At 39.7% G+C, this 23,132-nt stretch overlaps 1 protein-coding gene across 5 annotated transcripts in view; it reads right to left on the bottom strand.

The window, feature by feature from the left end:
- Nucleotides 1-23,132, bottom strand: part of LOC124129607 (target of Myb protein 1-like) — a 63,787-nt gene that overhangs the window by 24,977 nt on the left and 15,678 nt on the right. For 4 of the 5 annotated variants that reach the window (XM_046493084.2, XM_046493188.2, XM_046493125.2 and 1 more), the window contains exons 2-9: nt 12,492-12,576; nt 11,898-11,982; nt 10,025-10,171; nt 9,178-9,312; nt 7,132-7,191; nt 3,418-3,654; nt 1,904-1,982; nt 154-323 (exon numbers count right to left, since the gene is read on the bottom strand). In XM_046493084.2, the coding sequence (XP_046349040.1) occupies nt 154-323; nt 1,904-1,982; nt 3,418-3,654; nt 7,132-7,191; nt 9,178-9,312; nt 10,025-10,171; nt 11,898-11,982; nt 12,492-12,576 (998 nt within the window). The remainder of the gene's footprint in view (nt 1-153; nt 324-1,903; nt 1,983-3,417; nt 3,655-7,131; nt 7,192-9,177; nt 9,313-10,024; nt 10,172-11,897; nt 11,983-12,491; nt 12,577-23,132) is intronic. The other variant, XM_046493240.2, reaches the window with a different exon arrangement.

Below are 23,132 nucleotides of genomic sequence, written 5' to 3'. Positions count from 1 at the left end.
TAGCTCACCTGGGAAGTGTAAAAACTAACATGATATGAATGTTAACATGTTCAAACTGACATGCACTAAAACATTAACTTGTTTACAGGCACCACTGTGCATATTTCCAAATCTTACAATAACCCATAAAGATTGGGATAGACATCTACACACCTGGTCATAAGAGGGAGGCAGGTGGTCATCGCTGGCCGGTGGCACTGACGATGGTACCGTCTCCGCTGGGGCCTGGTCCGGAGTGCCAGCCTGCCCGGTACGGTATCTCTCAAACCGCTCATACCGCAGGAATACGTTGTTCATGTCATCGTTCACTCTCAACAATTCATCTGTAGGAAACATCATGTTGTCAACGGTGTACAGAATAAATACTGGGAGTAAATAGTGAGTGAGGTTTTCTCCAATCTCATTAAAATCAGATCTAAGTTCTCGCTAACGCTAAACAAAGATCTGAGGACATCCCATTACGAGTCACGTCAGAACGACCTTTCATCCAACCAATCAGAACGTCGCTTACCAGATCATGAAAGTGACAATTGGAATGTGTTTTCTAATCATGCAACCTCGAAATATTTAACAAAGGGTATTCCGAACCACAGTTACAGGTTTTATGATTATATCCATACAATCTAGGCCATCTGTAAGTCATTCCAGAATGTTCTTTTGATCAGTTTTAAAAATTTTAATCGAGAATTATGTTGCGAAGCATAGTCGCCAGTTTGAAACTAGTGTCATAAAGCTCGAAAAAGCTGCCATCTGATTGGCTATTGTCGATTTCTTGTCAGTCATTTCATTGGTCGGTCAAAGTTCGCAAAAGGTCGTTCTGACGTGACCCGTAATGGGATGTCCTCAGATCTCTGTTTGGCAGTAGTGAAAACTAAGATCTGATTTTAATGAGATTGGGTTTTCTCTGTTGTTGTTTATACTGCAGTGAGTATTATATAAGCTAGATCACGGCACTAGGGCTGTAATGCCAATCGAACTATCAGTGTACTGCAAGTGTTTGCCCTACGATTGTACAATATCCAGAGCTCCAGATAACGTTTTGATCAATTGAGTTTTTTCTATTCTAATTGGGTTATTACATTTTTCATTGTGTAACCAATATTATTTCACTCATCTATTCATCACTCTATTGGGTTTTTCCCAAAATGAGTAAGCATTTTGCGATTTAAAAAAAAATGAAATAATGTTTTAGATGTATTTAACACTTCTTAATATAGGCTTGACTCAGAAAGTAAATTAGCTTGTAATTGTGTTTTGGAAATTAGCTCCGTTGTACACATGCTGAAAATACTTCATTGGGTATTTACACCTGCTGTTTTCAAACAATTGAGTTTTTCATTTAAATCATGTGTTTCTGTACGCAAGTTAATTGAAAGTAACTGGGTTTTGAACAGTTTTGAGGGGTATTTTACGCAAATATGCATCTTATCTGCAGTTCTGTATATTGATAGAAAGTGCTGAGGTAATTATCTGTAGTGTGCATAATGATCAATAGTTTCAATCGTGTCAATACATCATGCTTCAGTAAACTCGAATTTTAAACCTGTGGTACATTAATTAACAAGGATTACGATAACTTCAGACAACAGTTACTTCCCTTGGGTTTTAGTTAAGACTATCGCAATACTATACTAATTTTTGTGTGGGGCACTTTTGCAATATTACGACAATAGTGAAAACAGACCCACATGGCACCTGTAAATAATTGTGTCAGCGACAGACAAACCGGTGGTTGATATTATGAGCATCATTCCTAAGGTCAGGGTACAACAAAAGCTAAGTCGATGCAACGCAAGGCAACAAGCCTGACCACCTGATCCCATGAAGTCGCCTCTTACAGCAAGCAATAGAGTGGGGGCCTATTGTGACCCCGGTCCCTGTGGGGGCGGGGCAAGTGTCCTACTTGTAACATCCTCCGTGGCCACGTGGTTCAGGAGGTCCACCAGCCGAGACTGCATCTGTCTGTTGGTACGGTGCAGCTCCTGGAACACACAGACATCAACTCAGGGCTCCTTTCAAAATGTCATCCTAGTGCTGACTGGTGACCCCAATTGTACAGCTATCTGATTGGCCAGCCTTGTAAAACCCCATGCAGGTGGTTTGTCAGCATGGACATCATGGCATCCTAGTGTCTGATGCAATGTCATTTACTTGACAAGTCACAGCTGATCCTGTACACACTTTGAGCTACCATACTGAGAATTTGATGGCGGGCACACAATCTAATGTTATATGTAACTCGTATACTCTTTCAGAGACGTATGACAGTCAATGCTAATACAGTTTGGTGGAACAAAACCCAATGTCATCTCTTGGCCAAGGTACGAAAGTCTACCATGGAGCTGCTGTACAAGATACTATCACCCTGAGGTTTAGAAAAATAAAAGAATTGGTTCTCAGGCAATCACTTTTGAAAATATAGTGCAAGTGGGCGGTGTTTTGTTTGTTGTTGTTTTCAAACTAATATGTAACCAAATATAAAGTTGTGCACCGTCAACCTGGGAATCAGGTCCCCCTTCATAAACAAGCATACAAACTCCTATTGCCACCATGACCATAATATGAGAAGTGCAGAAAAGCAGTGCACATGTAAAGGGAAGTAAATGCATGGTATATCGGATAGCACATTTTTTAGTATTAGTATTTAAATTTTCAATTCAAAATGGAAATTAAAACAAAACGTGCGGCAGCCTTTATGATGATGTTGGAGGTGCCTGAGAACCAAGACTTAACTTTTTTTAGCCTAATAGTCTTGCCACTGATGACCCAGCTGATATTAAAATCAGGAACTGACCAATTAATATTGGTTGGTGGGGATGGGCTTTTTGTCGGTAGCCTTATGTTATGCTATAGACAATTAGAATTAGAATCTTTTAATATTTGAAGTGGGTTAAATATGATCAACTACCGTATTCAACGTAATAAGCGCCCAGGGTGCTCTCATAATTAGAAATAGGGGGCTCTTATTAGAATATTATTTTGGTGGAAAAAACAGAGTTGAAAGTTAAATTTCGTGGTTTATGCCGACGGCCTGAACGACAGACATATTTTTCCAGAATTTGATTGCCCATAATTAAGGGTGCATATAAGACAGGCGTGTGTATTATACACAAATAGATAAGTCTTGTGTACATTGATCAATCGGAAGGGGTGCTAATTGGGATTGCTCACTTGCCAATATATTAGCAAATATCGCCGTGGGTGCTTATTAGAGCGGGGCGCTTATTACGTCAAATTCGGTATGTCCAGAAGTCCTGGACAAGTTGATCGTGGCACTGGGGTTGGGACATTTTCTGAGAACGTGAGAGTATTTCCACCCCCTGACAAGAGAAACTCTAAAAGGAGAGTTTCAAAACATAAACACAACACAACACAACCTGTCTCAATCGTAACAGTACTCAATTACCCACAACCCACCTGCAGAAGTTCAAGGTCAGATGGGTCACAGCTGGTGGGTGTCAGTTCCGTCAGCATCTCCGACATGACCCGGATGTTGCCCGATACCACCTCCAGCTCGCGGCGAAGCTTGCCTTGCTGCTCCTGGTTTGGCTGGATGGGTGTGGGTGCCCCGCCTACAAACTGGGGTCCAGGGACAGACTGCTGCAGCTGTGGTGGAGGGGGCTGCTGCGGTTGCTGGGGGCTCCGCACCGACGTCTACAGAGACATAAACGCTTTGTGAGTCTTACCATGTCACAGAGACACAGACACTGGAATTTATACACATTTCAATGCACTGAACCTTCTTGTCCCTTTCATCATGTTCATCAACAGTTTCGAAGCTACTTTTTGATACTTCATCAGTTGCTTCAACTGATGCTTCAACTGATGAAGGGGCAAAAAGTAGCCTTGAATCATTGAGATCTATATACCAATATTATCAGCAGAGAATGTTTCTGAATAAAAATATCATACACTAGTAATAAAAATTGTATTATGCAAGCTTATGTGAGCATAATCAATGATAACTCATATCTTTAATTCCTATATGATATTTACAATACTGGAAGAAACAAGGGGTAACAATCTCTTTCATGACATCAATCTTAAAATAATTTTGGACCGAATTTCACTCACTGAAGTAACATAAGAATCTATAAATAGATAGTCAACGTTCCTGCCAATGACAGTGCCCAATGTTTTGCAGCCATGTATGTTCACAAAAACATCAACATCAGGAATCCCTATCAAAATTTACTGAGAATGTTGGACAATGATTTATTAAACAAGTATGCCTTATGCCATCAATGTATGGAGCTTATCAATAGCCATACCTACCAGATTACATCATTTGCATATTTATCAAATTGTGATACCAAGTATATTATATTGGATTATTCCAACAATCACACTTTCTATTATAAGATAAACCTTTTGTTTTAATAAGCCACCAACTTCTAAATGTCTATGAAAGACGACATGATTCTGGCTGGCGATGGTAGCAATACTGATTGTAGGTAGCAGCTGGATCCGGCAATCAGATTACACATTCAAACACATCTGTCATTCATACAGAAAAGTCATGCATGGAAAATAGATATTTTTACACAATTTACAATACACTATCAGCAACATGCTTAAATATTAATGAAAAGTTAATTATTCATTGCATTCTTTGAGTTTATTATTACGTACTCTGTGGAACAAACATTCCATGAAATACAAGGCAAAAGCTCAAACTGCAAAGTCAGAAGAGGCAGAATTTCTTTAGAAGATTACTTAGCAATGACATCCTGTTTGTAACTATTTTTATCACGTCAACATTGTTCCTTAATAAAATAGAGACATTAAAATATTACAATCACATTTTCGTGAAACAAATCAATAGTTTTCCCGTAACTGAAGCAGGTAGTGACAGTAAAACTTCCTTGAAACAATTATATTACTTATTTCCTAGAAAGGCAATTATGTGACAGTACACACTACCATTATTACACAACTTTCTACAAATATCCTCAATCCAAATTGTTTCAAAACCCATCTAAAAAAACCTGCCTTAAATCCCCTGCAAAAAACACTGCCAGGACCGTTCAGAAACAAAACAGGCATGAAAACAGGCAAAAATACACAGGGATGGAAATTAACCCAGAATGTCAACTAGCCCAAATATAGTTTTATGTACATGCAGCAATACCCCCAAATGTTTAAAATTCTACTAGTCCTTAGAATACCTTTAACATTAACCAACTGGTCTAGGCTAGAGGGCTAGTGCTAATTTCCCTCCCTGATACAGGTAACATCCTTCCCAGACTTGGCCTGGCATCAGCATGCATGTCATACACTTCCCTGACATCAGGGTCCACGGCCACCCACACAGTGTTCCCGCTGGCTATTGAAACTGCCAGGCATGGTGGACTGGCAACTCTAAAAACTACCAGTTCCCCCTAATTTTTGTCGGTCTGAAAATTTCCTGGTTTGAATTCTTACAACATCATCACAAAGTAAATTAGTGAGAAATAGACATGATTCACACAAGTTCAGTCACAATTTCTCTTCTTCTTTTTTTAAAATATTTCGAGACTAAGTAATACATAAATAATCTCGAAGCAAAGCGAAATATTATTCCCTTGCACTAAAAATAGACAAGGGGAAACCCTGATGGTAACAGACATTCTGACTTCATTCGAAACATATACTTACATGAAAATCACAGATTTTTTGTTTATACAACAAAGATTTATAAGGTACTTTATTTGCCGGTCCATGAATTGAAATGAATTCCTGGTCCAAGCCTAATTTTACTGGTGAAAGACTGGGAATTACCGGTAAACGGGAACACTGCCTGACTACACACAACACCTACATGGGATGAGGAAATCGGGGCAGTTCCCAACGGGGAACACAAAAAACATCACTTCATGCATTTCCTCATTCCAATGTCAAATAAAGGCAACAACAAACTGTTTATTCATTCTTCTGACTTTGTTTTCCAAGTGTTTGTTTCATGTTTGGGTAAGCCAGCCCTGTACTACATGACAGTGGTGCTGTCATTGAAGCTCGATGGAGATCTAGCAAAACGGTCACTTTGATGTGTAAAGAAATATTGCCATACGCTTCACTGTTGCAGTTGTAGTAGCATATCTATAAAATTATGCAAAACAATATGTAAAGCCAACGGAAAGGCTTGCATTAGGGCAGTCTACTCAGATTTCAGATGAAGTGTGTTTGTTTACAAACAAGTGAAAAGTTTGGTTACATGGAGTGCAAACTAGCCTTTGGCAGCGGTACTAAGTCGTCACTGTGCCAGAGTGTCAGGACATCCTTCAAAGGAACACGTGAATTACAATTTTTGGTGAGCTGGTAATCTACTCAAAGTGAAAAGTTCTGCTATTACTATATATAACGAGCACTTATTACCATATACTACTGGCTAGTTTTGATGAATCGAACAGTTTGATGAGTTACCATGGTTACTATCTTAAATCAACCAATCAATGATTGCGACATGAAGGCATCTCATGGCCTTGTTATTTTGATCACAAAACACATGTATTTATATACAATTGTCCAAAAACAACAACTATGACTTACACAAGTCAAAGTAGGGCCTCTTTGATACATGTACACATTCCCAGACTACTAAGGCATCAACAGAGGTAATCTGACTATGGATGCTGTAAATAACGGAGAGTTGGTGCTCACTGCTGAAAAGCTCACACACAATTATGCCAAAATTAATGTAAACACTACTGAACCAAATTTGAATAAAATTAATAAAATAGACTAAAAAAGCATGAAATACAATAAATACTTTTTATAACCACAAAGTCTAACAACAGGACTAACTGGTGTAGCTCAGTACAGATTTGTACAGAATGTCTGTTCTATTTTTCCTTTCTGTTTTCCTTCGGGGTTTTTTAAGGGTGAGGGGGGGAATCAAAAACTGACTGTATAATGTTCACTCCCTCTACAAAGTTTAAGTTCTGTAGGTAAAGTGTGCATTATACACAAGAAAAAAGGTACTAGATCTACTCACAGTGAAATGTTAGTTCCTGACTAATAAGCCCACAGGATAAGCAACGCATGCATAACGACCATCAAGCCACAAAGACTGACAAAAGGCAAACATAGTAGGTCAGTCAAATAATGTTTAGTGTAAAGTGATTGGCATAAACAGTCCCTCGGTATACTAACGGATCGGGCCGAGCTACCCCGGTGTCTGTTGAGAGCTGTCTGTTCTGTTTCGGGGACGCTCTGTGTGGACAATGAAGCAAACACATTAAGCAGCAGGACAACAATGTACAACATGGTGTCCACAGCCTCAACACCACCAGCAGCAGCAACATGTCCCCTTCCCCATCTCCAAGCATGCTGTAAGCACTGTTAAACCATCATGATGTCTCACTACAGTCGTCGCAGTTGATTCTGAACCAGGCATTCAAAGACCATTCTCAACAAGTAATCTAACGCGACTATGGGTCATTATGCAAAATCGTAAAGAAATCGCATACAAATGGTAAAAAGAAACTGTGCTTCATATAAAGTTCAATAAAAAAAATTATTCTGAAATTAAATAATGCATCTTTTCAATACATATTCATTAAGACATCTTGACTTTAAGGTCGTGATTAACAATTTGTATGTGTATGTTAATGCATGGCGCACAATTCTGATGTTTGCAAACGTTTGCATGTTTAATGGGAGCATGATGTTCATCCAGATGGTTCTTGAATGTGTACACCACACAATGATTGTTTAGCTATCAGGTGCACAAAAAAAATACTTTTGTTTAACCCTAAGCAATGCCACAGTTTGCTGAAAATCAACATCTACACGCCATTGGTATGTTAGAAAAAGGAATGGACAAAACAAAGTTGCCAGACGTTTTAATGGTTGTCAAAGTCATTATCTACAGCATGGCAACACTCATGACTTGCCACGGGCCGGTCGTCCACATGTGATGTCAAGTCAACAAGACTACCATACTCAATATGGCGTCCAGGGGAAAGTTTTAGTTTTACTCAATGTCGTCAGGTTGGGGGTGGATGTGTAATGGTATGGGGTGGCATCATGGGAGAACACAACTCATCACTGTTAATGGCAATTTTAATGGCATACAGTACCGAGATGACATCTATAGAGATCCTGTTCTACCCTCTGTGCAAATGCAGGGACGTAACATCCCAGAGCAGCAGAATGATGCCCGCCCACATGCTGCACACGTTGTAACAGACTTTTTCAGGCAGCATGACATTGCTGTACTGCCATGGTCGTCTGTTTCTCCAAATCTTTCCCTTATAGAATATGTCTGAAGAGATGAGATCAATCGACCAGAACACTAGCTCAGTAGGCACAATCTTTGGTTGACATTTGGAACAACCAGCCCAGGCTGTTTTCAATCATCTGGTGTCTTCAATGCACTGCCGCTGCCTCGCCTGTATCAACCCAAATGGAGGTCACACCCGATATTGTTAATTGAGTTAATTGAGTTGTTACATCAGCCCTTTTTTAGGGTGTGTCGCTCTGTCTCCTGTTACCAGGTAGGGCTTTTGTTAATGAATTTGTTATGATATAACATTGTTCAGCTGAATGACCAAATATGATGCTGTTATTTTCAAAAACATTACATTTACACCACTTTATATGAAGCACAGTAACTTTTTTCTGCAAGTATATATATCAACCATAACACGGTATGAGTCGGAGAAGTCACTCAGAAATCTGGAAGTCGAATCAACAGATTGTCACAATTCCTCCATCATGGATAAGCATCAACTGAAGTAGTCTAAAATAAAACTCTAGTTATCTAGATCATATAGACTGTTGTAAATTTTGAGTTCAGCAAGTCATACATCAGGGTATGAAATCAACATAGGCTCACCTATCGGAAACTGCTTAAATTCAGGAGGGACAAGTAACAATTCCTTGTCGACTACCATTTCAACCACTAGCACATCATCCTTGCTGACAAGTGAAAATACACTGTTCTAATAGCTGTTCACAAATTCACAGAATCAATCAGCCGAGAATGTATTTTTTATAATATGACTGTGCAGATATACATCTATTTGTGAGATAAGCAAATTGGTTACCATGGTTACCCCTACCACAACATCCTGAAACATGAAATAACATCCATAGAAAGAAATATTCCCATATTTTGGATTTTGCTTCCCCCTACACATTCCTGTCCTACCCTAGATGTCCTGTGTGTTACTCCTATGTTTGCAAACAGCCTACCCGTGCTGGTGTGTATATGGGCGCCATGTGGTCGAGGTCTGTCATGGGGAACTCGATGCCCTTGGACTTGAGCTCACTGTACACCTTCTCCACCTCCTTCAGGTCTGGCGCTCCCCGGAACGCATCCGCCCACGTCTGCAACACACACACGCACAACATCAGCAGAAGAAACTAACATTTTTAGTCCACTAGTCCTTATACAATAAAATACTTTTATAATGAACATGCTTATAACAAACTGACGGATATTACGAACTTAATTTTTGGTCCCCGCTATTTGCTGTATAGATGTATGCTTATAACGAACTACGATTATAACAAACTTAAATTAATGGTCCATTTGAGTTCGCTATAACCATAATTTACTGTAATTATAACATATGGCAAAACCCTTAAAAATGGCAAATTACTACTAGTCCTCATGATACCTTTACTATTGGACAGTTTGGCAAGGACGACAGGACTAGTGCCAATTTCTAACACTGAATATCTGTACATTCACTGAATATCATATATGAATGCTTATATGGCAGAAAATGATTCTGAAATTTCATACTTAGAAACATTCTGCAATAATGCTATGATCTTAACTTTGAAATTCATGTACATCAACTTCTTACAAAAAGTCACATATACTGGCATACATACGATACACTTAGGACTAGTCTATCAATGGCAATATCTTTCCAGATTCTTCAAATGCCCAACACACCACCGACACCACCAGGGAGGGGGCATGGCTAGCTGCTGTGCAGAGTTGAGCCCCTTTGCCTTGCCAGGACATGCTGATTCCTATTACCACCCTGATACAAGTGTCTTTCCTCCAGCTTTAGTGCTGCACACTCACCTGTATGAGACTCAGCACCTTCTCTTGCACTGCCTGTGGGGGGTCATTTTTAGGACCAATTATTTTGATGAGTTCATGGAGAAAGTCTTTGTTGGCCACCTGCAGATGGAAGCGCTTGCCACAGTTCTTCACACAGGTCTCCAGTTGCTGGCGAAATAGAAGAGTGAGGGAGTACAGTTTCATTCAGATCTTTGCAAAATATCACGGTGGGAGACACCAGAAAGGCTTCAAACATTGGGTCCATGTGGGGAATCAAACCCTGACCTTCGGTGTGACAAGCGTTTCGCTAGCTCGCTAGTCACTTAGCGCTTAACTGATTCCTGGCCTTCATTACCGCACTGAGACTCGTTAAGGGCTCAGTCACACATTCAAATTTTTACTGCCATCCTTGATAGGACCATTCCCGATTAAAATTTGTCAAAAGTCTGATCAAGATCCTGTGATTCATGGCGAGAAATTCACAAATTTGTAAAAACGTTTATTTCATCATGACAACAATCAGATATTGTTCAGCGTCCGACAGCGTCACGATTCTCCCAAATGCGATCCTACAGAGATCAGACAGTGACCGGACAGTCAAGATCTGGACGCAGTCTGGACTCAATCGACAAGAAACGGCAATGAAGAATTTCTCCAAATCATGCCTGTTCACCGTCCAGACAACACAGGACATTGTTACAATTTTGATTTGATACAGCGGAATCTGTCACAACATAGTCACGATTGTAATCTAGCTGCACTAGACAAAATCGTCTGAGTTTCCCGAATGTCGGGAGTGCTTGGCCGACCTCTCTGGACCTTTCCCAATCCGTATACGCCAAAATACTTTCAAAATACTTGCCTGTCTCAGGACACAAAGCATCAAAGACTCTTAAGTATATTTCTGCTCTAACAAGTATTTTGTGAAGTAAGAACACAGACAAGATGACAAAGTCATCGAAATGCCTCACCCTTTTAAACATGTTTGTTTGTTAATTAACAAATCACTAAGCAATACTCCAGCTATATAACCTATGGCAGGGTGCAAGTAGTCAACCAGCTAATCCAGTGATGTCCCACACTGTCAGTGTACAATGTCACACAATGAACCAAGTCACCGAGCCTGACCACCAAATCCATCTACCAGTAGTTGCCTAATACAAGCATAATTCCTGGGTATCTCCACAGGGTTGTACAATCATGATGGTGTCTGATATGAAAAACATACAAAGTTCCATCAAGAGATCTAAACGGTTTATAAGTTATACCCTGAAAACGAACCCTTCACTCACACGAGCTTAAGTTCATCTTGATGCCTTGGAATCACAAAACAAAAAAACAAAACAAAAATGTATACGAAGATTTACTAAGAAATATTGTACAGGTTTATGAGTTATGTTCCGGAAACAAAAGGCAACGGAGCCTGTTTTTATTTCAACAACACAACATTGTTTTGAGTTGTATATACTGTTGAATTACTAAAAAGATTTTTTTTTTATAATTATTATTTTTTTATTTTCAGCATAGTCAAGTTAATTACAGCCTCGTAAGCCTTTCCTGCATGAAAAAATTAAAGCTATGACTGTGGCTATGATTCACAGATAGATGTGGACCCCTGGGCTCAGGTCACTGACGTCAACTCCTGGTCAGCGGGTGCAATCAGGTATTTAACCCCTGTATTGAACCATATACATGATTAAGACCACCAATAAACACTTTAATGTCCTTAATCAGAAACACATAAACACATGTGGCCTCTTTACATCTGAAATACTGCTGTCACTGTTCGAGGTTGGAAAGATCAAAAAGAAACTATCAGTTTTCGAAAGTTTGTAAACAGCAGCACTTAGATACCCTGGATATGATGAAATGACCATCTATCAGCTCAACTCACCGTGAGTGTGTACATAACGGCGGTGTAGTTTTTTCCCACATTCTGCGACAGCCTCTTTCTGATAGCCTTGATGGCGTCTTTGGGGCTGTAAACATGGTAAAACAGAAGTGGCATTGCCTTACAACTTGACAAAATATCACCACCACGTCAAATTGCTGTGATTTGTTAGCCATACAGTACTTAGTATTTGAGAGTATGAGTTCACTAACTTACTATTTTTATCTTCCAGTTCATGTACGATCAACATTCGAACACAAAGAAAAGAAAGCAAGTTCTGTTCAACACATTTATTAAACAATTAACATCAATTCAAAATGAATTTGTAAAACAATAAAGCAATAAATAATATCCAATCTCAATGTTCGTTAGAATCTAGCCTATATCTTTCTGACCTACAATATCCCATCTTCGATATATGAGAGTTAAAAAAAACAATTCAAAGTTGTGATTTACCTGCAAAAAAAAAGAAATATCAACTTATGAAATATAAGTGCTGTATTGGGATAGGTATCATATCACACTCATAGTATCGGGATACATATCGTATCGCGACCCTAATGTATTGTTGAACCTCTATGATCAAGTCATACCTACCCTTCGTCTGTCTCATTGATGATGTCACACACTTCCATAAACAGACCCCAGTTCTCTGAAGCCTGGGACCCATCTGTGGCTCTCTCTGCAACAAGAACACACACACTGATACACACTGATACACACTGATACACACTGATACACTCGGGACTGCAAAATCAGTAAGTTGGGTGAACTGGCGTTTTAATGCCACATTTAACTGAATTCCAGTTACATCATGGCACGTCAGCTTAATACAGAAGGAAAGCTAGCTGGGTATGGTGCTAACAAACCTAGAAACATAATCGGAGCGAACCAGGATTCAAACCCACAATAACTGGTTTGTGGCGTGCGCAAGGGAATTGTGACACCTTTGACGACTGGGCCACCCATACACCCAGACTGCTAAATGAAAACACAGGGGGCCCAGTGGTGGAGGGCACTCTAAGCATGAGCAGAGTTGTGTGTCCTGGCTGTGAGGATCTGACAGGTTATGGGATCAACTCCTGGTTTACCCGTGTATACCTAATTTCAGCATCATTGATCATCATTTCCATGCTTTTCTTTTTGGTCTAAGTTGTTTTTCGCGCATTAAAGTTGTATTGCCATTATGACTTGACCTACCTACATCACCTCGTAGAATACTGGTAAAAGTGGTTAAACTCTCTTGACAGACCCCATCAGGTGATATTAACCATATCATGCACTATTTGGTTCTCTTGACAGATCTTCAGCAACCCATGCTTTTCGTAAAAGGCGACTATGATTGTCATATGAGGCGACTAACGGGATCGGGTGGTCAGACTCGCTGACTTGGTTGATGCACGTCACCGATCCCAATTGCATGGATCGATGCTCGTGATATCCATCACTGGATTGTCTGGTCTAGATTCAATTATTTACAGACCGCCGTCATAAGCTGGAATATTGCTGAGTGTGGCGTTAAACAACAAACGAACCAACCATACCTTGTGTTATATTGACTTTATCATGCACTATCAGGTTATCTTAATAGGCCTTATCAAGTGATTTGGACCATATCATCATGATCATGCACTATTTGGTTCTATTGACATCCATCATGTGATATTGATCATATCATGCTCTATTTGGTTCTATTGGCAGATCCCATCATGTAGAACCACACCATGCACTGTTTGGTTCTCTTGACATCCATCATGTGATATTGATCAAATCATGCACTAATTGGTTCTATTGACATCCACCATGTGATATTGACCATATCATGCACTATTTGGTTCTATTGACATCCACCATGTGATATTGATCAAATCATGCACTATTTGGTTCTATTGACATCCACCATGTGATATTGACCACATCATGCACTATTTGGTTTTCTTTGCATCCATCATGTGATATTGACCATATCATGCACTATTTTATTTGGTTCTCTTGACATCCATCATGTGATATTGACCATATCATGCACTATTTGTTTTTTTTGACAAGATTCCACAAGGCGATATTGACCATATCATGCACTAATGGGTTCTCTTGACACATCCCTCGTGTAACATTGACCATATCATGCACTATCAGGTTCTCTTAACACACCCCTCATGTAATATTGACCGTATCATGCACTACAGTCCATATTGATCACATGTTGATCATGTGGCTATGGTAACGCATGTGAGACTGACATTCCTTGCATTGATGTCACTATTGACTCTCTACCATGTCTCTCTACCATGTCTACTACCATGATTCACAACACACAAATGAGGCCTCCAGTAGTCTAGCCTGTAGCCCCTGGACTAGTCTGTCTCACAGTCCCTGAACCATATGACCGTATTCGACGTAATAAGCGCTCTGCTCTAATAAGCGCCCACGGCGATATTTGTTAATATATTGGCTAGTGAACAATCTCAATTACCGTATTCGACATAATAAGCGCCCAGGGCGCTTTCAAAATTAGAAATAGGGGGCTCTTATTAGAATATTATTTTGGTGAAAAACAACAGAGTTGAAAGATCGTAAATTTTGTGGTTTATGTTGATAGCCTGAAATGTTTATATATACGACAGATATATTTTTTCCAGAATTTAATGTCCCATAATTAAGGGTGCATATAACACACATATTACAATGATCAATGTGATACACTGATCAATCGAAAGGGGTGCTAATTGGGATTGTTCACTAGCCAATTGTTTAGCAAATATCGCCGTGGGCGCTTATTAGAGCAGGGCGCTAATTACTTCGAATACGGTAGCACCCCTTCCAATTGATTAATGTACACAAGATTTATTTATTCGTGTATAATACGCACTCGTATGTTATATGCACCCTTAATAATGGGAAATTAAATTCTGGAAAAATATATCTGTCGTATATAAACATTTCAGGCTGTCAGCATAAACCACGAAATTTACGATCTTTCAACTCAAAATAATATTCTAGCAAGAGCCCCCTATTTCTTATTTTGAGAGCGCCCTGGGCGCTTATTACTTCGAATACGGTACTTTCCTCTATGCCCAGCCCTTACCATTTCTTACTTTATTGCCAAAAGAAGCAAGTCTAGATGTTTCACAGGTTCAGGTTCTGAATCTCCCATCTACTTTGGGGCTCCTTTTCAATTTAAATGAAGTTTCTTGGTTTCTATCAAAATTATATATATTTGAAAGAGACGAAGTTGTTAGTCTACTCCTAGGAAATCGCAAAGTATACCTAGACTCTTATCCCGAGATCTACATTGTACATGTGATACATGTGCTGTATTCTCATCATGGAGTAATGAAGAAATGTCAATCAACATGATCACTGTAGTCTGTAATTAGCTCCTTTGAACATTAACCAAGTCAGAGTGGGTTCGTATTGGGTAAATCTACAACTGTGGGCCTCATCAAACATTAGGATATTGTGATACACTATGACATGCATGAGTGAGTGAGTGAGTGAGTGAGTGAGTGAGTGAGTGAGTGAGTGAGTGAGTGAGTGAGTGAGTGAGTGAGTGAGTGAGTGAGTATGTTTTACGCCACTTTTAGCAATATTCCAGCAATATCATGGCGGGGAAAACCAGAAATGGGCTTCACACGTTGTACCCATGTCGGGAATCGAACCCGGGTCTTCAGCGTGACGAGCAAACGCTTTAACCACTAGGCTACCAGACCGTCCCCATGCATAAGGAGAGTTGATCACTTAATCCTTATAGTTTCATGTGTATTGGTGAGTGGGTTTTGTTTCATATTGTCTTGAACATTATTTCATTTACACGAATATCACGGCATGTCAGCTTGCCCGAAATGTTGTCATAGCAACACATTAGACGATGTGCCACCAGTGCCCCTTTTTCATAACTGCAATACTGATTCCCAGCATCCAGAAAGATCAAATTTTAGTTCCTATAATATTTATGACAACAATACTTGTACAACAATGAACTGGCATGTATATTTCATATTCCCTTGTCATGACACTCAACTCAAAATGATGCTTCTCCAATGAGGTTGTACAAAAGAAATATTCAGTTTACTTCACACTTTTGTTTGTCAGCAATATGACGACGGTCCGTAAATAATCAAGTCTGAACCAGACAATATCACGACATCATGAGCATCAATCCACGCAATTGGGATATGATGACATGCATCAACCAAGTCTGCAAGCCTGATCACCCAATCCTGTTAGTTACCTCTTACGACAAGCACAGTTGCCTTTTACGTCAAGCATGGGCAGCTGAAGACCTATTCTACCCCAGGGCCCCGTTCCACAAAGCGATCGTAGCGCTATGCCTGTCGTAAGCCTATGATAAAGAATGGGAGTTACGATCATCTTAGCGCTAAGATTGCTTTGTGGAACGGGGCCCAAATCTTCACAAGTCTTCTTCACACTTGAGAGGGTTAATGCATTAAGTGCTTCAAGTATAGAAAAAGTGAAGTTTTCCATGGTGTGCCTTGCAGGATTGCGTAACGCCACCTTATGTGGGATCCGGAATGCTTGTGATGATACTGGGTGGCTGATGTAGACAGGCAGATGTTTTACCACCATTGTGTCATAATAAAGGATGTCCCTAACAGTGTGTGTGTCAGGGTTCTGCTAGACTGAACAAGTCCTCAGGGCTAGGTGTGTACCACATGATCACTACTGGTGCTGGTGGGCATGGACATGTGAACATCCGGGGTAGAATAGGTCTTCAGCAACCCATGCTTGCCGTAAAAGGTGACTATGCTTGTCGTAAAAGGTGACTAACGGGATCGGGTGGTCAGGCTCGCTGACTTGGTTGATGCATGTCATCGACCCCAAGTAGGTGGATCGATGCTCATGATATTAATCACTGGATTGTCAGGTCCAGACTCGATTATTTACAGACCGCCGTCATATAGCTGGAATATTACTGAGTGTGGCGTTAAACAAGAAACCAACCAAAACCAAGCCAGTGGACATGACAGGTTACTTTCTGTCCTTCAACAACTGTATTGTTGGTTGGCACCGTGATAAAGGAATGTAAAATTATGACATTTAAATCATGAATTCAATATAATGATCGAATACTTAACAAATGAAAAATCAATTGTCACATACCCCCTTTATGTGAATCTTTTTTAAAAAAAGCTCTACCCTGATGCTGATTTTAATCATAACATGTTTCAATTATCCACATCCTGATAAGAACTGCCATTCAGAGCACTACAGGACATTATAGACACACAGCATCACACACTGATAACCTCCAACATATTGAACCCACAATATATCCTGGTATGTACATACACTACAATAGGCATGATAGGGGAACCACCATTGGCTGCAGTTGGCCATGTCTCTATACAACACAACCCTTTGGCTTCCTGGGACCGTCACACAATCATGATGTAACAGACACAATACAGGATATTAACATCCACGGTATTGATTAACCGTGGATATTAGAACAGACTGCCTGTTATGATCACTATGCACATAATTAGCCAGTAAATGATCATCGTATAGAGCATGTATAATGTCATACTTGATTTCTTGATAATTCGTATGTGCGTTGTCTCAAGCCACTGTCAGCAATACTCCAGTATACCACAGTGGCGTGTAAATATCAGTCAGGGCTTGCAAAGTAGTGGATAATAGCATGATTAACGCGCCTGTCGTCTGGTTGCAGTGACTGCCTGACCATGTGATGCCCATTTTAGTTGGCTCTTATGTTTGTTTGTTTGTTGTTTAACGCTGCACTCAGCAATATTCCAGCTACAGAAAGGCGGTATGTAAATAATTGAGTCTGGACCAGACAATCCAGTGATTGTCATCATGAGTATTGATCCACGCAATGGGGATACAATGACATGCACCAACAAAGTCAGCGAGCCTGACCACCCGATCCCGTTAGTCGCCTCTTACGGCAAGCATAGTCGCCTTTTACAGCAAGCATAGTCGCCTTTTACGGCAAGCATAGTCGCCTTTTACGGCAAGCATAGACGCCTTTTACAGCAAGCATGGGTCGGATGAGCATCATTCTACATAAGTGGACTACGATGACATGCATCAGCCAAGTCACCAAGGCTGACCACCTGATCATGTTAGTCGCCTCTTACAGCAAGCATGAGGCACTGGGGAACTATTTGAACTTATTCTGAGGATTCTTTGCAAGATTAGTACACCATCTTCCACTCAGCATGTTTTGTCTCTCCTCTGTAACGTTCATCATGTGCCGGTATATGTGGTTAACAATTACATTATTAACTTTGATAGGGTTAATTCTTAAATAGGGTCACAATGTTCTTTGCTAACATGCTATGGTGGTGTCTGACAGCATAAGAGCTGGATCGTTCAAGTCTTAAATTTTTATGCATAATGATGTCTATAGGAAAACATTATAAAACAGAAGGAAAATATGCTACTCAAAAGAAATTAAAGATCAACCTATTTTTTCATATGACTAAAGTTAAATCTGTTAAGTAATGACAGATTAACAAAAGTCATAAAAAAATCAGGAGTTCTTTCCCTTCTTTAGAGAAGTATATTTCAAAATCTAGGGAAGTCGTTCAAAACGCAAAACATCGATGATAGCATAGCATGTGTATATCAAACATCATAATGTTTGTTTGTTTGTTTGTTTGTTGTTTAATGCCGCAAACAAACAAATTGCCGCAATATTCCAACTATATGATGGTTGTCTGTAAATAATTGAGTCTGGACCAGACAATCCAGTGATTGTCATCATGAGTATCGATCCAAGCAATTGGGCTACAATGACATGCACCAACCAAGTCAGCGAGCCTGACCACCCAATCCCGTTAGCATGGTCAGTCGCCTCTTACGGCAAGCATGGGTTGCTGAAGACCTATTCATAATATTCTACCCCGGATCTTCACGGGTCTCAAACATCATAAATGTGGCGTACAATGAGCATGGCAATTCCTTATTAATATATATACAAAATACACACTGTTTTAATGAATGTTGACCTGATCAGTTGCTAAGTGTAGCCACTATTTCCAAGTTTTGATAGTTATATCTGTATAGAAATCCGCCCCTGTGGGAATTCAGGGTAAGAAGATATACTACTCAAGAAAAGATAAGGATCAACTGATTCTTTCACATAACACAAGTCATGCCATGACAGATTAACTATATGAAATATGAAAGAATCAGGTGATCCTTCACCTGTTTAAGTAGTAATAGTATAGGTCCCCAGCTAGTTTTTTGTAGGATGCAGCTGAATGGATCGGGTGACGTGGTTGATGTGTTACCAACAGCAGCAGCGCCAATGTCTAACCTGCATGTATGCAGGTATTTATGCGATAATCATGTTTATTCACAAGTGATGCTTTCCTCGTTGTACATGGCTTAAGCATACAGTAAACTTCAGTTATAACGAACTCAAGGGGACCACTGATGTTAGTTCGACATAACCGTAGCTCGTTATGAGCATACATACATATACAGCAAATGGACGGGACCAAAAAATATGTTCATTATATCCGTCAGTGAGTTATAAGCATATTTATTATGAATATAGTTTGCTGTGCATGTAAGATCTGCTAGCTGGGACAAATTTGCTGAATAAAAGTTAGCGCGAGGTTACTGACCATGTTGAAACAACTACCTACTGATCTACACATCATGTGTATATACTCTGTTTTGTTTGTTTGTTTGTTTGCATGTTGTTTACGCCGCACTCGGCAATATTCCAGCAGTTTGACAGTGGTCTGTAAAATAATCGAGTCTGGACAAAACAATCTAGTGATTGACATCATGAGCATCAAACCACGCAATTGAGATTGATAACATGCATCAACCAAGTCAGCGAGTCTGACCACCCGATCCTGTTAGTCGCCTATTATGATAAGAATAGTCGCCTTTTTACGGCAAGCATTGGTTGCTGAAGACCTATTCTAACCAGGATCTTCACGGGTCACATATATACTCTGATGCATATGAAGAAGTGACTACTTAAAATTAAGATGCATGATTCAGTCTAGAACAAGTATTTGTCACAAAGTGACGAAATGTCCCCCGCCTGTATATACACCATAGTACCAAATATGAAGACAATCCAGCGATTAGTTCTTGAGATATTGTGGCAACACTGTTTTCCAACTCCAAAGGCAGATTTGCCTGCTGTGACCTTGAAAATGGGGTCAAGGTCACCAAAACTGACTGGTGTCTGCGGTGTCTGTATATACACCATAGTTCCAAATATGAAGACAATCCAGTGTTTAGTTCTTGAGATATCGTGGCAACAAACAGGTGGGTCGTACTGACGTACGTATGGACGGTCGTGAATACTATATCCCCCGCTTCGCGCTTTCGCGCGGCGGGGGACAATTAACTGGTCATCCAAACTAACTGAACACATTGTGTTAATTGACAGAGGACACCAATTACAACGGCTAAGGTACAAATCATCAATTGCCATGTTACCATGATTAGACTGGAGACTAATAAACTATATTATCTGTTTGAATCAACTGGTTTCAGAACAATCATTTTTCACTCGTCATTTTTCAGCAGTTGCCATGGTTACCATGATTGACTGGAAACTAATAAACTTTGTTATCTGTTTAACTCAACTGGTTTCATAACATCATTTTTCACTTTGTCCTTCAGCACGAGAAGAAGCAAAAGGTTGAACTACCTCCTACAGACAATTGTAGACATGACAGAAATATTAATAAACTAAACTGAAATTACTAACAGCGATAGAAGCTAACTGTTTTAGTCCACTAGTCCTTATAATGATAACATATAGCAAAACCCTTCATAATGACAAATTTCTACTAGTCCTTATGATACCTTAACTATTGGGCAGTTTGGCAAGGGCTATAGGACTAGTTCCAATTTCTGATGCTGAGTAACCATGACTACAGCCAAATTCATTGACATCATTTTGCAATGTGAACAGTTTCAATAATAATAAAAAGAATATAATATTAATCGTGTTATTGTGATTATTATTTTTATAGCTACTGTATGTGTATTAACCTCATATATATATATATATATATACTACTAAATCAGCACTAATTGGCAACTATAACTTGTTTGCTTTATAAGGCCACACGAGCCACCCTACTTTCATGTAAGCTGCCTAAAGCGTGTAGATAGGCGAAATTCATACAATATAGGTAATGTTACACCAGCCTGTGGCAACAGTTTGCCCATGAGGAAAAGAATGTCCATGTAATTGGGGATGACTCATGGGCACATGGCCAGAACAGAGATGTCCTTCTTTCAGAATCCATAGCAACAACCACCTGATTCAACAGGTGAGAGGGGGAGGGAGGAGGTGGGTAAGGCTGTCCATATAGTTTTCTGTGTTTGCCATCTCCCTGCTGCTGTGAAAATGTATGCCCCGATGTGATAACAAAATACTCGTATCATTGCACTCTTATAAAAAAAATAGGTCATCTTGATCTTTCTTCAGCCAAATTAATTAACAATTTGTTTCAGAAGCAAAGCTACGTAATCTACGTCATGAAGAAATTTAAAGACTGGTACCAAGTGTTTTAAACTTTAAAATGTCATAAAACAAGTTACACAATTTGTGATAACACAACAAACAGCAAAGTCACACAGCTATGAGAAATTGGTAGTGCTGATAAACAGTCGCAGACATAACGTTTACGCAAGAGGGACCGGCCGTCTCTTGTGAGCGAGATGCGTGTGGTCTGCAGTACTATCCACCCGCAACATCCACAAGATTAATTAAAGCGCTACATAAATTCCTCCCAGCAGAGAGGGACTCCTTACTCTCAGCTTATATTGCAATGTCTGGCGGGTTGTGTGCACAAGGCATTCATCTTCATAACAAGATGGGTCGAAGAGTATTTTTGAAACATACAAATATTATCCACACATTTACTGAATTAGGTTGTGATGAAACAAGAACTATCATAAATAAAGGTTATATATCCCCAGTACCATGACTCGTTTCACATTTGCTTGTTTTTATCATCACAAGTGGAAACATCTAACCAAATATGATCAGTAAAATTGTCTCTTGTTGTGATGAACATTCGTTGTTTGTAACCCAAATAGATAAATGTTTCATTTATCATCAGCAGTGGGCAAATGCATGAGCAATCAGATTAATAAGAAGTTTTTGTGCAAAACATTAATCATCTTCCCAAGGCATTGGAGTTAACTGACTACCAAAGTCCAGTTTCACCCTTGCCGAACTAGGCTGGAATTCCAGGCTCGATCGTAGCACCACAAGTGGCTATTACGAGTTATGGCCCTTCTATGTCACTCCTACTGACCAATCAGATTCCACCTCTCACATCACTTGCATTTGCTTCAAACAATATGGCGGCGCCAAATCAAGACAATCTGATTGATAATCAAGATCCATATTGTAATAAAATGGGTCTTACCTCACGAAGTGCATCAAATCACATGAGCACCTAGATTAAAAGCATTAAAAGATTTGGAAATAACTGTTGAAGGTACACATGCTTTGCAAATCCTGCAATCGGTCAAAATCTGCACATTGAAATCAATGTTTACAAACCGGATATCTAGTTCACTGGTCGATTTTGATTGGACTAGGCATAGGCTCACTAGTCCAGCCAATACGAACTCCAGAATTCCAGCCTAGTTCGGCAAGGGTGGAAACTGGACTTTTACAGTCAGTTACTCCCTTGCCTTGGGAAGATGAGCATTAATCAGTATTTATCAAAAGATGCTGCAATTAAACAGATAATGAGTTCAGAACTAGCTTCTCCAGGCTCCACCCCATCATCATGATCATGTGCCTACAACAAGGTGTTGTGAGGAGCATTAAAGTGTAAGGGAAACACAAAATACAACTCCATGATTATTGTCATCAGGTGGGAGCAACTGTTTCAGAGTGAGTGTACACAACATATGTCACACAAGAAACTAAACTACTGCAGTACCGCGTAAATCATGTCTCTCCAGAGCTCCAGATAAGCTTTTGGTGTTGTGGGTATTTTACGCATACATTTTAAAATCATTGGGTATCAGTAATTCTATCTGGGTATTCAAATTTCTGTTACCCACTAGTTTTTACACATGTGGATATTTAAGTTAAATAATTAAAAACACTATTCATCTAGTCCCTGCAAACTGGTGTCGTGTGGGTTCGAGAGCTTTATAGGACTCAAAAATACCACGATACTTCCACAAGAAAGTGTGATGGCAAATGATCATGATGTAAATGTCATCGTGGAGTTTGGCAAG

The sequence above is a fragment of the Haliotis rufescens genome, unplaced genomic scaffold (genome assembly GCF_023055435.1).
Source record: "Haliotis rufescens isolate VD_foot unplaced genomic scaffold, xgHalRufe1.0.p SCAF_20, whole genome shotgun sequence".
NCBI lineage: Eukaryota > Metazoa > Mollusca > Gastropoda > Lepetellida > Haliotidae > Haliotis > Haliotis rufescens.
This window is presented reverse-complemented; position numbering and strand designations above follow the sequence as displayed.